Source organism: Mobula hypostoma, chromosome 25 (assembly GCF_963921235.1).
Source record: "Mobula hypostoma chromosome 25, sMobHyp1.1, whole genome shotgun sequence".
NCBI classification, from domain to species: Eukaryota; Metazoa; Chordata; class Chondrichthyes; order Myliobatiformes; family Myliobatidae; genus Mobula; species Mobula hypostoma.
Window position 1 is genome coordinate 7,368,467 of NC_086121.1, and position 18,010 is coordinate 7,386,476.

The 18,010-nt window shown below is 46.8% G+C and overlaps 1 protein-coding gene across 2 annotated transcripts in view; it reads left to right on the plus strand.

Moving 5' to 3' along the window:
* The window catches only part of h6pd (hexose-6-phosphate dehydrogenase (glucose 1-dehydrogenase)), a 55,011-nt gene extending 40,149 nt beyond the window's left edge, over positions 1 to 14,862 (plus strand). For both annotated transcript variants that reach the window (XM_063032988.1, XM_063032987.1), the window contains exons 4-5: positions 1,462 to 1,731; positions 6,629 to 14,862. In XM_063032988.1, coding sequence (XP_062889058.1) covers positions 1,462 to 1,731; positions 6,629 to 7,992 — 1,634 coding nt within the window. In that variant the 3' untranslated portion in view covers positions 7,993 to 14,862. The remainder of the gene's footprint in view (positions 1 to 1,461; positions 1,732 to 6,628) is intronic.
* The last annotated feature ends 3,148 nt before the right edge of the window (positions 14,863 to 18,010 follow it).

The following is an 18,010-nucleotide window of genomic DNA, read 5'->3' on the forward strand; positions in this document are numbered from 1 at the left end:
ACTTCTCCCTCCCCCTCATCAGTGTGTTCAGTTCATCTACATTAGCCGCTCCGCTGTCTTCTAGGAGCGCGTTGACCATAGTCTTGGGAGGGCGCCCGGGGTTCATCCTCCCATGCTTGGGCTCCCATATGATGACTAGGCTGACAGGTAGCTCGGGGTGGCATAGACAGTGCTCCGCTAGTTTCAGTCTTCTCGCCTCGATTTTAGTGGTGAGCATCGGTAGGTTGTTATAGAGCTCGACGTTCGTCATGTGCTGTTGCCAACTCACATCAAGAGCCAGCTGGAGCATTCATGTATAGCAACCACCTAGAGACTTTGCATAGTCTTGGTGAGTGTCCACGTCTCACATCCGTACGTGAGAATGGACTCTATGCTATGAAAATCCTCTTTTTAAGCCCTCTGGTCAGGTTCAACTTCCAGATTTCCTTCATGTCGTTCATAGCCCTCCACGCCAGCGCCTTCTGTATCTTTATGTCCTTCTCCGAACTCGTCATTCTTGATCTGAGGTACTTGAAGTCAAAGACTTTCTTAATGGTATCATTCTTTACGACCTTGAGAGTACCTTCATCGCAGTTAAACGCCATGTACTCTGTCTTTTTAGCGTTTAGGTGAAGTCCAATTTTATTGCACTCAACTTCCACTTTTGTCAGTAGCTGCTGTGCTTCCTCCATCTGGTCAGAGAGCAGGACTATGTCATCTGCAAAATCGAGATCTGTGAGCGTAACTGGTCTGACCCTTTTGGTTCGTCCTGGTTTTATGGTAAAACCAAGCTTGTCATGATCTTTGGTAGCTTGACGTAGAGCGTAATCAAGGACCATGGTGCCCTGTGGGTCAATGGGATGAGAACATGCAGGTCAATGGTGATAGGGTGCACTTTGGATTAGGACATATAGCAAATAACTTCAGCAACTAACTTTAGCCACTAATCTGAATATGGTCTGTAGATTAAATTTAACGTGCATCTCTGGACAATGGACTCCAGGGCTGTGACAACAGCAGTTGGCTGAAGGACCAGACAACGTTGATGAACAATGCCTGGAGTGTGGGTGTGAAGGGGGGGTGGGGTGAGAGTTCTGTGTGGTTCAAAGAAAGCCTGGTACATAAATACGTTGTAAATATAGCATTGTGCTTTGATCGTTGGCAAATAAAATGGCATGCAATATTGGATTGAACAGACCTCTCATCTACCAGTACTTCTCTCCAGTGACTTTATTCACAGGACAACAAATGGGATGAGCGCTGTTGAATGAGACTAACTGGATTCGACTATTTAAAAAGTTAGGACACAGACTAAGAACCAAATGTCAGTCACAGGATCCTCTGATTTCAACCTGAGACAATATCCGAGTCAATTTATATTTCACTGTCCAGAAACACATTCCAATGCAATAAAAACTTTATTTTTAAACTCACAGCTGTCAAAGACAGGGTCATTAACGTGTAAAATGTTTCTCCCCTCAGGTCGCACGAGCTTTTACGAACAATATGGCGTCGTGTGTGATGTCATTCAGAACCACCTGACGGAAATCCTGACCTTGGTCACCATGGAGACCCCGGCCAACATCAGCGACTCTGAGGAGATCCACAGGAACAAGATGAGGGTGTACGGCAGCTTGCAGAAGCCCAGCAGGAGGAATGCTGTGATTGGCCAGTACCAGGCCTACAACGCCGAAGTCGTGCAGGAGCTGCAGAAGCTGGTGAACTACAGGAGCAACGTTCCAACCTTTGCTGGTGGGTTTACACTCTTGCCTTTAATGGCCCCCTCACTGACTACACACCCCTCAGCACAAAGTAGACCCTTCCTCATAACTTCATATGATGTGGGTTAGGCTGGCAACTACTTATTGCTTTCCTAATTTCCACTTCCTTAGGATACAGATGGCAGATACTGGGGCGTCTGAATCAATGCTCGCTCACAGTGATCAAATTTCCACACCTAACTTTTCCTGTAACCTCCACGTTACACCTCAACCATCAGGCTCTTGAACTTGTGAGGTAACTTCACTCGCCAATGTACTCACCTTCAAGGACTCTTCATCGCATGTTCTCAATGTTTCTCTCTTTCTTTCTCTCTCTGTCTGTCTGTCTCTCTCTCTCTCTTTCTCTTTCTCTCTCTCTCTTTCTCTCTCTCTCTCTCTCTCCCCCTCCCTCCTTCTCTCCCCCTCCCCCTCCCCCTCCCTCTCTCCCCCTCCCCCTCCCCCTCACCTCTCCCCCCTCTCCCCCCTCTCCCCCTCTCCCCTCTCCCCTCTCCCCCTCTCCCCTCTCCCCCTCTCCCCTCTCCCCCTCTCCCCTCTCCCCCTCTCCCCTCTCCCCCTCTCCCCTTCCCCCTCTCCCCTTCCCCCTCTCCCCTTCCCCCCTCCCCTTCCCCCTCTCCCCTTCCCCCTCTCCCCCTTCCCCCTCTCCCCCTTCCCCCTCTCCCCCTTCCCCCTCTCCCCTTCCCCCTCTCCCCTTCCCCCTCTCCCCTCTCCCCTCTCCCCCTCTCCCCCTCTCCCCCTCTCCCCCTCTCCCCCTCTCCCCCTCTCCCCCTCTCCCCCTCTCCCCCTCTCCCCCTCTCCCCCTCTCCCCCTTCCCCCTCTCCCCCTTCCCCCTCTCTCCCCCCCTCTCCCCCCCTTCCCCCTCTCTCCCTCTCCCACCCACACAGTTTGTTATGTTTTGCACATTGGTTGAATGCCCAAGTTGGTGGGATGTTTATCGATTCTGTCATGGTTGTTATTCTATAGATTTATTGAGTCTGCCCGCAAGACAATGAATCTCAGGGTTATATACGGTGACATATACGTACTTTGATAATAAATTTACTCTGAACGTTCCCATCAGCTCCTGTCACCTTATCCCACAGCAGACCCCATTCTTCTTCCCCTAAAGCCCATCACCACCCCTGGGGGGTAGGCCCCCTCTGGCAGTATCTCAGAGTCCTTAATCCCGGCCAGCTGAAGCACATTTTTGAAGATCCTTCCTCTCACAGGGAAGAGGTCCTCAGAGCTTCTGTTGGCATTCTGCAGATCTGGGTTTTTCTGGGAGGGTTTGCTAGCCTCAGGCCCAACCCTCCTCCTTTCACAGCCGGGCTTGGAACCGTGAATGATGGAATTTGACCCCATTTCTTCCTCTTGGATATTTCCTCAAACCTACCTTGTTAGCCAAGTATTGTTCATCTGCCCTCCATAGCTCAGTCAGAATTTTGTTTGGTAAATTTTCTGTAAGATTTTTTTGGGCATTTTGCATTCAATACCATGCAAAAGTCTTAGACGCATACATAGATCTAGGGAGCTAAGACTTTTGCACAGTACTGTAGTAATTTTATGTATTGCACTGTATTGCTGCCACAAAAAAATCATGACATATGTGAGTGATGATAAACCTGATTCTGATCTGGGTCTCTATTGTGGACTGAGAGTGGGAAGGGCACAGGGAGAGGGGAATCATGGTTGGGAAAAGGGGAAGGGAGAGGGGAGGGAGCAGGAAGCATCAGAGAGACATTCTGTAATGATCAATAAGCAAATTGTTTGGAATCAAATGACCTTGCCTGCTGTCTCAGGGCTGGGGGTGTCTGCACCGTGCCAACCCCTGCCACTGGCACTACTCTGCCACCTGTCCCACACCCCTCCCACAGTGCTCCACCCTCGCCATTCCCAACATCCTTCACTCCCGCCAGATTTACAAACTCGCTATCCGCTCACGTTGACAAATGCAGTATTGTGCAAAAGTCTCAGGCTCTCCCTCTCACTCCTCTCTCAGTCATATTGCAGCAGTAATTCTCATTAAGGGTCTCGGCCCAAAACATCGACTGTTTATTCCCCTTAATAGATGCTGCCTGACCTGCTAAGTTCCTCCAGCATTTCGTGTGTGTCTGTGTGGCTTAAGTTTTCCTGTGTCTGCAGAATCTCTTGTGTCTATAATTAACATTCCCAATGTCTGTGGTTCAGTGTAAAGTTATTTAGTCTTTTCACAGATTTCAATCTGAATTGAGGATTAGACTTTACACAAAATCTAAATGTTCCTGGAAATCTAGGATCTAGGAATCACTTTACTGGCTTCTGTATAATTCAGAAATCCCTGCCAATTTTGTCTTCCATTAATACGAATATTAGTTTATTACTTGTTATTGGCTGTGCTCAAACCAGTACTAATATACACAAATACCTCCACTACTTAATAAAGGGGGTATGTTCATGGTCTTCTGCTGCTGTAGCCCATCTACTTCAAGATTTGACATGTTGTGTGTTGAAGAGGTGCTCTTCTGCACACCACATGTGGTTATTTGAGTTACTGTCACCTTCCTGTCAGCTTGAACCAGTCTGGCCATTCCCCTCTGACCTCTCTCACAAGGCATTTTCAACCACAGAACTGCCACTCACTGGGTGTTTTTTTATTTGTTTCTTTTGTACCATTCTCTGTAAACTCTAGAGACTGTTGTGCATGAAAATCCCAGGAGATCAGCAGTTTCTGAGATACTCAAACCACCCAGTTTGGTGCCAACAATCATTGTCTGGTCAAGGTCACTTAGATCACATTTCTTCCCCATTCAAATGTTTGGCCTAAACAACAACTGAACCTCTTGACCACGTCTGCATGCTTTTATGCAGTGACTCGCTGCCACGTGATTGGCTGATCAGATATTTGCATTAACGAGCAGGTGTGTAGGTGTAGCTAATGAAGTGGCCAGTGAGTGTACATTGTAATGCTGATTTGCCCCAAAGCGTATAAAAACTACATCGATTGTGTGAAAGGTGATTAAATAAAACGGAATTTGGAACAGTACAGAACAGAAGCTGGATTGGAGGGCATACCTTATGAGAATAGGTTGAGAGAACTTGGCCTTTTCTCCTTGGAGTGACGGATGATGAGAGGTGACCTGATAGAGGTGTATAAGATGGTGAGGGGCATTGATCCTGTGGATAGCCTGAGGCTTCTTCCCAGGGCTATCACGAGAGGGCATAGTTTTAAGGTGCTTGGAAATGGTTACCGAGAGGATGTCAGGGGTAAGTTTTTCACGCAGAGAGTGGTGGATGTGTAGAATGCCCTGCCGGTGGTGGTGGAAGTGGATAAAGTAAGGTCTTTTTAAGAGCCTCTTAGACCATAAGACCATAAGATATAGGAGCAGATGTAGGCCATTTGGCCCATCGAGTCTGCTCTGCCATTCAGTCATGGGCTGATCCAATTCTTCCAGTCATCCCCACTCCCCTGCTTTCACCCCATACCCTTTGATGCCCTGGCTAATCAAGAACCTATCTATCTTGATAGGTTCTTATACCTATCCTAGATAGGTACATGGAGCTTTGAAGAATAGAGGGCTATGCGGTAGGGAAATTCTAGGCTGTTTCTAGAGTAGGTTACATGGTCGGCACAACATTGTGGGCCGAAGGGCCTGTAATGTGCTGTAGATTTCCATGTTCTATGTACAGCATAGCAACAGGCCCTTCAGTCCACAAGGTTGTGCTGAACCATATAAATTAGAAATCAAACGGCCAACTGGACTAATATCTTCTGCCTACATAATGTTCATATCCTTCCATTTTCTTCACATTCATGTTCCTGGCTGAATGTCTCTCAAAAGTGCCTAATGTATCTGCCTCTATCACCATCTCAGGCAGCGCATTCCAAGCACCCACCACTCCCTGTCACATCTCCTTTGAAATGATCTCCCCTCACACCACCAGGATCAGGAACAGTTATCACCCATCAACCCTGAGGTTCTTGAACCAAAGGGGATAGCTTCACTTGACCAGTCATTGAAATGTTCCCACAACTAATGGACTGACTTTCAATGACTCTTCATCTCACGTTCTTGATATTTATTGCTTATTTATTTTCATTCATTCATTCATTTTGCTTTGTTGTCAAAGTATACATCTCTGATATTCGTCTTCTCCGGATAGCCATGAAATACAGAAAAACCATGGGAGTCGTCGGGAAGAAAAAGACACCAACCCCCCCCCCCCCCAACACATGAAAAGGAAAAAAAGAAACAAATCTCGCAAACCCCAAACCCACCACCCCTCCTTCACACAAAATAAACGAACAGATCGCCCACATGAAAAACAGCAGCTGGAACATCAAACCCCAAACCCTCAACCCCCTTCCTCGCAATAATAAAAACAGTGACAATATCATCAAACCCCTAAACCCCTCTACCACACACAAAAACCAACAGATCACCCCTACAGAAACAAACAACGAGAACATCGGACCTCAAATCCCCAATCCCTCCTCGCCCAAAAAACAGCACACTGCACACCTGGGACCCCAAGCTACCAATCAGCAACAAGAGAGAAAACACAGAAAACTGAAGAATATAACAAATGAAATATAATATTATTATTTCCTTCTTTTTGTATTTATTTGCACAGTTTGTTGTCTTATGCTTTCTGGTTGAACACTGAAGTTGGGCGGTCTTTCATTGATTCTGTTATGGCTATTTTTCTATAGATTTATTGAGTATGTCCATTAGAGAATGAATTTAAGGGTTGTATATGGTGATATAAATGTACTTTGATAATAAAAAATAACTTTGAACTTTGAACCTTGAAATGCGTGCTCTCTGGCATTAGACATTTCAACCGTGGGAAAAAGATGTCTGTCCTTGATTAAGAATAAAATGAATAATGTTGGTTTTCCCTCTGTGTTTCAGGTATTGGGATTTTCCTGGACAGCCCTCAGTGGGATGGTGTGCCTTTCATTTTGTCTGCCGGGAAAGCTCTGGATGAGCGAGTGGGCTACGCTCGAATTTTATTCAAAGATAAAGCCTTTTGCCTCCAGAGTGAATCAACGCGAAAAGCTGAATTCAGTCAGTGTAAGCCGAAACAGGTCATCTTTTATGTGGGTCATGGAGACTTGAATTTTCCAGCTATTTTGGTCAGCAGGAACCTGTTCAAACCGGTGATGAATTCAGCAAACTGGAAGCAGGTGACCGAGTTTCCGCACCTACACCTCTTTGGCCTTCCTTTGTCAGACTATTATGTCTACACTCCAGTTCAGCAAAAGGATGCGTACGCAGTGCTGATCCCACAGATTCTGCAGGCGAAGCGCGACGTGTTTGTCAATACCAAGGACCTCCTGGCATCTTGGAAGTTCTGGACGCCTCTGCTGAAGGACTTGTCGCAGGAGAGTCCGCGCATTTACCCGGGCGGCCTACAGAATGGCAACAATCTGGACTTCACGGTGGCCGGGACGGTGGTGTCCTTCAGTTCACCGGACCCTGTGGTGATTGTCCCCTCGAGCCTCAACCACCAGACCGCGAGCGACTACAAGGTCCTCGAGTCGAGCTACCGAGGGAACAGGTTGGTGTCGGCTGGTACCGAGGAACTCGTTGCCCGGCTGGCTTCGGATCTGCATCGGGTGGCCGAGGCCACCGTGCGTCGGAGTGGCAAGTTCCACCTTGCGGTCTCAGGTGGCTTGAGCCCTGTTGCTTTGTTCCAGAGGCTGGCCTCCCATCACTACACTTTCCCCTGGAAACAAACTCACTTCTGGATGGTGGACGAGCGCTGTGTCCCCCTTCACGATGCCAAGTCCAACTTCCGGAGCCTTCATGACCATCTCCTGGCCCATTTCAGGATCCCGTACATGAACATCCACCCAATGCCTGTCCACATGAACCGCCGGCTGTGTGTTGAAGAGGACCATGGGGCGGACCTCTATGCCAATGAGATCATGACGTTGGTCAACGGTTCAAGCTTTGATTTCGTCGTGCTGGGGGCTGGCACAGATGGACACACTGCCTCCTTGTTTCCCAACAGCCAGGCGCTGGCCCAGAAGGGCAAATTGGTTCTGTTGACTGAAAGCCCGGTGAAGCCCCACCAGAGAATGACCCTTTCTCTTCCCGTGATAAACCAATCTAAAAATGTGGCCGTCTTGATAACAGGGAAGAGCAAACACTTGATAGTTAGCAAAATGAATAAAGCTGAGGAGAACTCCGAGAAATGGCCCATTACAAGTGTCCAGCTCTCAGACGGTGAGCTGGTATGGTACATTGACTCCGACGCTCTCTCCGGTTGACCAGGGTTCTGGGGTCCCGTCCTGACTGTCTGTCCAACTTGACTCTAAAGCTGTGAAATTATTGGAAATTGCCTCTGTTTGGTGAATTGGTGGTGATCTGGGAGGGTTGAGGGTTCATTCTAAGTGACAATATTAAGAGCAGCTTGATAAGACCCAAGGGAAGGTGTGCATCTCCCTCTTCTTCCCTGCTTGGTTTGGTCATGCTAGAATACCCATGAAGGTATCACCACAGCACCGTTTACTTCATCTCAGTGAGCACAGTTCTGATGTCCGTGGCTGGGACATCCACTCCACTGCAAAAACCTTTCTGTGGAAGAGTCTACAGCCTTTCCAATATTTTCTCAAGTATTCGAATGTTGCCACCTTCAAGTGAATGGAATGTTTGTGCAGCCTTATCACAAGAGCAGACTGGTGCCAGTGCTGGAAACTCTCGTCAGGTCAGGCAGCATCTGCGCAGAGAGAAACAGTGTCAATGTTTCAGCTTGATGACATTGACTCTCCATTGGTGCCACCTGAGACCATCTCTATGTGTTTAAAAATAAACTTTTTGCCACATTTTAGATTATCGGATAGTTTACCGATGTATTTCATCTTCATCCACTCTCCCCCCATACCATTGTCATAGATTGCTACGGTGCAGAAATAGGCCCTTCGGCCTATCTAGTCCATGCTGACCTGATCTGCCCAGTGTATGCTACTACACTGAACTTGATCTTAGCGAAAGAGCCAAGAAGTCCAATAGACCCGCACCCGCCGGGACCCTTTATCGGGACTGGAAAGGAAGGGGGAAGAAGCCAGAATAAGAAAGAGTCCTGTCCCGTTCCTTTCCTGATGAAGGGTCTCAGCCCAAAACGTCGATTGTTTATCCTCCTCCACTGATGCTGCCTAACCATCTGAGTTCCTCCAGCATTCTGTGTGCGTTGATGAAGATATTTGACTATAATTTTGGCAGCTATAGCTTGATTGTGACCATTGAAGCATAAGGTTTAAGTAGTTCTCAGGCGGGGCTGGCTTTTTGCGTGTTAACGTTAACCCTGATGCTGCTGAGCCAGAGGAGTTTGTGGACCTGAGATCTGCAGACTTGAGGGTGACGAGGATCTCCAATTTTCCCTGTAGTGGGATGACACTCTTAGCTACAGAATTTTGAAAGGCCTGGGTAGGGTGGATGTGGAGAGGATGCCTCCAGTAGTTGGGGGGGTCTAGGACCAGAGGGCACAGCCTCAGAAAAGAAAGTCCTCCCTTCAGGATAGAGATGAAGAGAAATTCCTTGAGCCGGAGGTGAATCTGTGGAATTCATTGCCACAGGCGGCTGTGGAGGCCAAGTCATTGGGTGTACTTAAAGCGGAGTTTGAAAGGTTCTTGATTGGTAAAGGTGTCAAAGGTTATCGGGAGAAGGTAGGAGAATGGGGTTGAGAGGGATAATAAATCAGGCATGATGGAATGGCAGAGCAAACTCAATGGGCTGAATAGACTAATTCTGCCCCTGTGTCTTATAGTCTTTGAATGCACTGGGGTTCTTGAATGTTTGTCAGCGTATTCTTTGTGCAGCTGAGGAATTAGGCGGAGAGTTGTTCATAAAGTGTCAGTGGAATTGTGTGGATGCATCATACTTCTGGTATGTTTCCAGCGCCAACATCATCGGCCACGGTAGAATGGCAGAGCAGACTTGACGGGCCAAATGGCTCGATTCTAATTCCAGTTCTGAGACGCGGCTGTCCATGGTGGTGGGATTAAGAATGGGAAATCAGCGGACACAGGAACGGGAACAGGATGAACACAAAAGGGAGAATTCCCAGTGAATGGGAGTTGTGAGGCATTGGAATGACCCGAAACCCAGAACGAGAAACTTAAAACAAGGCATCACCCACTAAAGCTCAGTTATTTATTTTTGTTTATTTGATTCAATGCGGAGTAGGCCCAACGAGCCGCACCACCCTGTAACCCGCCTATTTAACCCTAGCCTAATCTCAGGACAGTTTATAATGACCAATTAACCTACTAACCCATACGTCTTTAGACTGTGGGAGGAAACCACGGCACCCGGAGGAAACCTAAGTTGTTCATTTACAAACTTGTTACAAAGTTACAGACATGGTAGAATTAGAAAAGGATAGAAATAGGAAAGTAAGTTTGGTTTGGTGTATGAAAAGGGGAAAATTGGTGATTGATGGTCAGCACACACTCAATGGACCAAAGGACCTCTTTCTTGGCTGTGTGCCTAGATTCCCACTTCTTGACAGGAGATTTCTGCTGGCAAAGTTTGCCTTTTGCAGAGATCTTTGGGTCACCATGTTATTTTGTCAGGTTTTGGTAAGTCTTCAGGTTGGCTTCTGCTGAAACTGAACAACGATCAATGGCCTCATTTTCCCGAATGGGTGCAGGACTGGAAAAACTGTGCCGGGCAATCTTCGCTGGGGTCACTTACTTAAAGCTCATCGCCCGTACGGGGGCATGAGCTGCCGACAGCAGCTCGCCTCGGTCCTCTGTCCTGGTCGGCCTTTCAAGTTGCTCCCTGACTTAGCCCATCTTCAAGATCCGTCCTCTTCCAGGGCTGAGGTCTTTGGAGCTTCTGCTGGTGTTTCTGTTGATCTGGGTTTTTACCGGGTGGGGTTGCTAGCCCCTAGGCCCAACCCCACTCCTTTCCCAGCCGGGCTTGGCACCGTCCACAGCAGAGTTTCACTGAGGTCAGTGGCCCTTTAAGTGTAGGAATGGGGTCTAAGCCGCACATTGTATTAAGGATTCTGAACCAGACGTTAGCTGGTGCCCCGGAAGAATTAAAAAAGGTAAAGATTAGTTTTAGTTGTCACATGCACATCGAAACATTAAAGCATGTAGTGAACTGCGTCAATGACCAACACAGTCTGAGGACAGGTGTCGCCATGCTTCTGGTGCCAACAGAGCAAGTCTAGTTACTAACCCTAACCCATATTAACCTACGTATTACCAAATAACCCTCTAACCCGTATGTCATTGGAATGTGGGAGGAAACCAGAGCACCCGGAAGAAACTCATTAGTCACGGGGAGGAGGTACAAGAACTCCTTACAGGCAGTGGTGGGAAGTGGACCTGGGTCGCTGGCGCTATAAAGCGTTACGCCAGCATGCTGTTGGGGGATCTATGGAAGGTGGATGTCCTGAGGTGATCATAAAGCTCTTCAGCCATTACAAGGTTTTGATTTGCCCTAGATTCTTAACACGCTGAAGTGGAGCAGCATAGATGAGAGCGGGGTGGGAATGATGAATGAGTTTGAGTAACTCGGGAAGCACTGTTCACTCCAGGGATTGCGCTGCAGACAGAACTGATCATGTATCTGGGAGAATGGATGGCACTGCTGAATGCGTCCTTCTGTTCTCTCTGCAAGGACTTTAGAGGGTAAAACTGGCGCTGCAGGATTGGCTTTCCAAATCGGAGGTTGCAAGTTGAAATTCTGGACAAAGGTGTCCCTTAGATTGGCTCTGCACTGATGGGTGGTACTTACCACCTCATGCTTTGCCATGGGGGAAAGCGAGGACAAGTAAAGAAGGCTACAGATTATACAGGAGGCTATTCTCCCCCCCTCCCCTCGTGTTGTATGATGTGGGCAATTGCAGCCTTCCCTCTGTCTTTTAATCCAATCGTTCCCCGTGGGGAAGGAAACTGCCCCCTAGACCCCTTCACCCTGTTGTTCTTGTTCTTTTCTCTGTCCACGACCACAATTTTTCTACTGAAGTGGTTTGCCATCGTCGTCTTCTGGGCAGTGTCTTCACAAGATGGGTGACCCCACCCCAGCCATTACCAGCACTCTTCAGAGACTGTGCCCCGGCACCAGTGGTTGCATAACCAGGACTTGTGATACTCACCAGCTGCTCACACGACCATGGGGGGCTAAGAAGGTGCTACTAGCGGAGGGAAGGAGCACCTTACACCTCCTTTAGTAGAGATGTATCTCCACCCGCCATCCATTCCTGCCCTCCCTCCCCCAAGAGCACCATTTAACTTGATCATGAGTGATCAGTCTTGTTTTGTAAATTTTAACTCATTTTCTAAGAGATTCAGTTTAAGCAGTAAAAGGTATTGGATGAAATTGTCTGCTCAAGCTGCTTATCTTTGATTTAAACTTACAACTTTCTCACTCTGAGGCAAGAGTGCAGCCAAATGATCCGGGGCTGATTTTTTAAAAAATGTATTTTTATTTAGAGATATAATGCGGCAGCAGGCCCTTCCTGCCCAACGGGTCCTTGCTGACCTACAACATACATGTGACCAACTAGCCTACTAACCTGTACGTTTTTGGACCCGGAGGAAACCCAGGTGGTCACGAGGAGAACGTACAAACTCCTTACAGGCTGCGACAGGAATTGAACCCAGATTGCTGGTGCTGGAAAGCGTTACGCTAACGGCTACGCCACTGAGCCTTGTGGTTATTCGTTCAAATCACTTACCTCAACTTTAAACTCACAACTTTCTTACTCTGAGACAAGACTACAGGGCTGGATTTTAAAGAATTATTTTTAATGACATCACACTGGCTCAATGTTGTTTTGCCGCAGCTGTGTAGTGCAATATATACAAATATTATAAACTATAATGGGAATATGTAACTAATAAATACATTTTGCATCAAGAGAGGTTACTGAGCCCATGGTTACTGCTTCTCTGTTTTTACTCTTTTTGCACTAATTTATTTCTTGATATATATATATTATTATAATTTATAGTATTTTCTGGATTGCACTGTACTGCTGCTGTAAAACAACAAATTTCATGACATATGTCTGAGATAAAGTCAAGTCAAGTCACTTTTTATTGTCATTTGGACCATAACTGCTGGTACAGTACACAGTAAAAACGAGACGATGTTTTTCAGGGCTATGGTCCTGCATGAAATAATACAAAAACTACACTGAACTACGTAAAACAACACAAAAACTCCACTAGACTACAGACCTGCCAAGGGCTGCATGAAAGTACACAGAACAGCACAGGCATAATAAAGCTGATTCTGTTTTTAAGGTAGTGTTCATGGGCCATTCAGAATTCAGATGGCAGAGGGGAAGAAGCTGTTCCTGAATCATTGAGTGTGTGTCTCTTCCCTGGTGGTAGCAATGAGAAGAGGGCATGTCCTGGGTCCTTAATGCCTTTTTAAGGCATCACCTCATTCACTAGGAAGGTGACACACACACACACTGTATCACTCAGCTGGTCTAGTGGCACAGTCAACATTTCAGTTCTGATGGAGGGTCTCAACTGCTTATAAGAATGAGATGCTGCCTGCTCGGCTGAGTTCCTCCAGCATTTGGTGTGTGTTACACAGGATTTTCACTGACTGCAGAATCTGTTGTGTTTGTGAAGATTATGGAGTCATGGGTTGTGATGGCTTTCTTACCCATTCAAAGCTTCAGTCTAACTAGAGACCAAACATAGCTGTGCCTAAGGTGATTAATGCTAGCTTCAGACACCAATGTGCGTTCTTTGCAGTTTGACCCGTGGATAGAAGGTTCCTGATCTTGTCTTCAGCATGATTGTTCATTTACTGGAGTTGCAATTCAGAGATCTGGACTAGCGACCTCACCACCGTGGGGTTGAATCCCACCTCTATCCAAAGGTTGAAACATTTTCATGAAGATTAACTGATGCAGTGGGAAGCCGTGAATTTGGGTTCTGAATGATATTAGTTCACCTGGTCCTTAATCTAAAATACATTTTCATTGCAAAGTTGCTGCTTTCTGTAGCTTTACAGGTGTCATCATGAAAAAGTGAACTTCAGTGCCTTTTGTGATTAACTTGATGGGGGGCGGCACGGTAGCCTAGAAGTTGGCGCGTCGCTTCACAGCGCCAGCAACCCGGGTTCAGTTCCCGCCACTGCCTGTAAGAAGTTTGTACGTTCTTCCCGTGACTGCATGGGTTTCCTCTGGGTGCTCTGGTTTCCTCCCACAGTCCGAAGCTGCGCGGGTTAGTAGGTTAATGGGTCACAGAGGTGTAACTGGGCACCACGAGGGCCAAAAGGCCTCTTACCATGCTGTATCTCGAAGTAAAAATTAAATTAAATGATAAGGACTTGTAGGGAAATGTAAATTGGGTTAGATACATAAATTTGATATAAAGGAAAAAATACATTCAAAACCACCGGATTGATTTTAAAACCGGCTTGGATTACTCAAGTTGTCTCAAGTGAACAACCTTCCTCCTAGGATTGTGTGCCCATAACAATGGGGTCGGCCCTGAATTGCCCCATGAAAGGGCTGCTCTGTTACAACACAGCAGCAGGTCCTTCCGACCCAATTACTCCTGTGTGACTGATTTGAACCGAATGTCATTGGAGTGTGGGAGGAAACCCGAGCCCCTGGGGGAGACCTGTGTGGTCACGGACAGAACATAAAACTCCCTGGCGGCGGGAACTGAAGCCAGGTTTCTGGTGCAGTAGAACGTCATGGTAACCCCTATGCTACCGTGCTGATAGAGCCGGATGATAAAATCAGCAGTGATGCCCGTACGTTGAGGACGGGTTGCAAGGAAGCTGGCAACACGGCCTCAGACAGCCCTGGCGGCGGCCGCGGAGGTGGAGACCGCACACTTTGAAGGTGGGGTGACTTGATGAGGTGAAGTGGGGGTTCAAAAGTGCCAAGTGGAGAACAAAATGCCAACCCATCAAGGTAATACTCTTTTACACACTCTACGTTTGTATGGAGAGGATAAATTTTGCTTTTAATTGTCTGTCCTATGTTCTTTAAATGGTGACTGAAAATCCAAGTGTGCATTTTTTTGAGCAAATGTTTCTTGTCATTAAATTGCACTAATCTGTGAAAATCTATTTTTTCTACTGGGTTTTTTAAGAAGTCTTTTCAGATTGTTTTTGTATAATGAGAACTGGTATAATCGAATGCATCTTAATCAGGGTGAATTAAAGATTTAATAAAGCTGTTATTTTAAATCCATCTTCAGTTTTGGAAATTTGATTGTGCACAGTGGGGGTGAATGGTCGATTTTTGAGGAATGGGAATTTTCCAGGATTTTGTTTCCAACAGAATATTCCATGATCACTTGTCTAGTAAACAGAATTCGACATTTAGAGTCCCAAGTTCACATGCACTCAGTGGCCACTTTATTAGGTACACCTGTACCTTGTTTGTTAATGCAAATATCTAATCAGCCAATCATGTGGCTGCAACTCAATGTATAAAAGCATGCAGACAAGGCAAGAGGTTCAGTTGTTCTGCAGACTAAACATCAGCCTGGGGAAGAAATGTGATCCAAGTGACTTTGACCGTGGAATGATTGTTGGTGCCAGATGGGGTGGTTTGAGTAGCTCAGAAATTGCTGATCTCCTGGGATTTTCACGCACAACAGTCTCTAGAATTTACAAAGAATGGTGCAAAAAACAAACAAAAAAAATCGGTGAGTGGCAGTTCTGTGGGCAGAAATGCCTTGTTAATGAGAGAGGTCAGAGGAGAATGGCCAGACTGGTTCAAGCTGGCAGGAAGGTGCCAGTAACTCAAATAACCACATGTTTAAACAATAATGTGCAGAAGAGCACCTCCGAATGCACAATATGTCGAACCTTGAAATGAATGGGCTACAGCAGCAGAGGACCACGAACATATCTAATAAAGATATCCTGTACCTAATAAAGTGGCTACTGACTATATATTGTAAGATGTTGTCGATATGGGATGACGTCCCACAAATTTGGCATATTGATTGTTATCAACTAGAGACAAAATTTCAGCATAGGGCATCCATTTGAAGCCTTATTATTCTTTCACCATCTATCTTCTCAGCCGTCTGTGTAACACATTGTGTTACAGGTGGCACTGTGGCACAGTGACTAGAGCCATTGTCTCACAGCACCAGGGACATGGGTTCAATCCTGACCTTGGGCGTTGTCAGTACAGACCCAGAGTGCCCTCCCTGTCACTGGAGGGTTTCCTGAGCTAGTGATGGGGTCGTGTCTCTGTTTCTATACTGAGCTAGTGATTGGGATTGTGTCTCAGGGTCTCTATACTGAGGTGGTGATCGGGATTGTGTCTCTGTTTCTATGCTGAGCTAGTGATTAGGGTCGTGTCTCAGGTGTACTGATGAGCAGTAAGGTCTGTGGAAAGTTGAAGAGAATATGGAGAGTGTAGAAATTGTGAGTAATGTTGGTCACAATTTGACCAGTGCACTCTCAATGGGACGAAGGGCCTATTGTAGGCAGCATGGTTAGCATAACCCTTTACAGTGCTAATGCCCTGGGTTCAATCCCGCCACTGTCTGTAAGGAGTTTATACGTTCTCCCCGTGACCCTGTGGGTTTTCTCCAGATGCTCCGGTTTCCTCCCACATTTCAATGATCTGCAGGTGAGGGTTAGTAAGCTGTGCGTGTGCTATGTTGGCACCAGAAGCATGGTGACACTTGTCAACATCAGTAAGACAAAGGAATGGTGATGGACTTCAGGAAGACTGAGCCTGCCTTACTCCCTGTTCCTATTGATGGTGAGGATGTGGATGTGGTGAGGACCTACAAGTACCTGGGGGTGCACCTGGATGACAGACTTGAGCGGAGCACCAACACAGAGGCTGTGTACAAGAAAGGCCAGAGTCACCTCTGCCTCCTGAGGAGATTGAGCTCCTTTGGAGTATGCAGTCCTCTCCTTCACACGCTCTACCAGTCTGTTGTCACCAGTGAAATCTTCTATGTGGTGATGTGCTGAGGTAATGGCATCAATACGGATGAAGCCAGCAGGCTCAATAAACTGATAAGAAAGGCTGGCTTTGTTATAGGAGTCAAACTGGACACACTGGAGGCTGTGGTAGAACAAAGGACCCTACGGAAAATCCCGGCAATTCTGGACAGTGTTTCTTACCCACTGCATGCCACCTTGGCTGAACAGAGGAACACTTTCAGTAATAGACTAAGACACCTGCACTGTTCCAAAGAACGCTGTCAGAGGTCATTCTTACCCTCGGCCATTAGGCTCTATGATGAGTCAACTTATAGCTGGGGAAGTGATGGCCTCTTCCTGCTAGACTGTTTGAGGTAACTTTTTTTTCATTCTTTCTTAATGTTTGTATATTTGTATATCTGTGTACTTGTAATGTTATTGTGGCACTGTAATTTCCTTTGGGATCAATAAGGTATCTATTAATGAAGTATCTATCTAAATCGAAAGATGAAGGGAAACTTTGGCGTCTTTGTTTCAGTTTAAATGTCTGCCAGCAGGTGGCAGTATCGCTCCAGGAATTGACTGGCCGGCGTTGGCTGGGAGCCCAGGAGACGCTTTTAGGCACCAAGGAGATTAAATGTTTATCCCTATATTTCTGGTTGTCACTGAAACATGAATAATGTAAGCACTCATTTTAGACTTTCCCAGGAGTAAGAATGCTGAACTCCCCAATTACTTATTCAAATATTGCAGCACCAAAATTAACTATTAACAAAAGGGGGAAGAGTATAAATATATCACTGCGAATGGCTTAACAAATTTCTTCATCAAACAAAATCTACTGGTGGAACTCAGCGGGCCGGGCAGCATCTGTGAGGAGGGAGCGATAGTCAATATTTCAGGTGAAGACCCAGCTTCAGGGCTAAGGAGTCTCAGTGATTCAGGTTTTTTTTTATCACGTTTACATAGAGTGTAATAACCAACACAACCTAATGACGTGTATGTTTCACCACAGATTCTGGTGCCAACATAGAATCCCCTCAAAGCTTTACAGAACACCATAACCAACAAAACAGACCCCATTCCTCCCTGCCACTCACCAGCCACCCTCGCACGTACACAGTCCTGCAGCACAGGGCCTGGCATCTTCGACCTCCAGAGAACTCGTGGGGTCGCAGATGTTGGCCCTTCGACTTTGCCAGTGGACTCGCAGAGATGATCAGACTCGGGGCTCTGGCTGTCAGGTCCTCGACTTCCAGGCTTCCGATCGATCTTCGGTATCGACCTCAGGACCCACCGGTGTCGATGAACGATGAGCCTGGATGACAGACGGGTGCCTGCCCGACTTGTCTGCTGAGACCCTCGCCCCCGCCTTTGCTGCCTTCAGATGGCAATGCC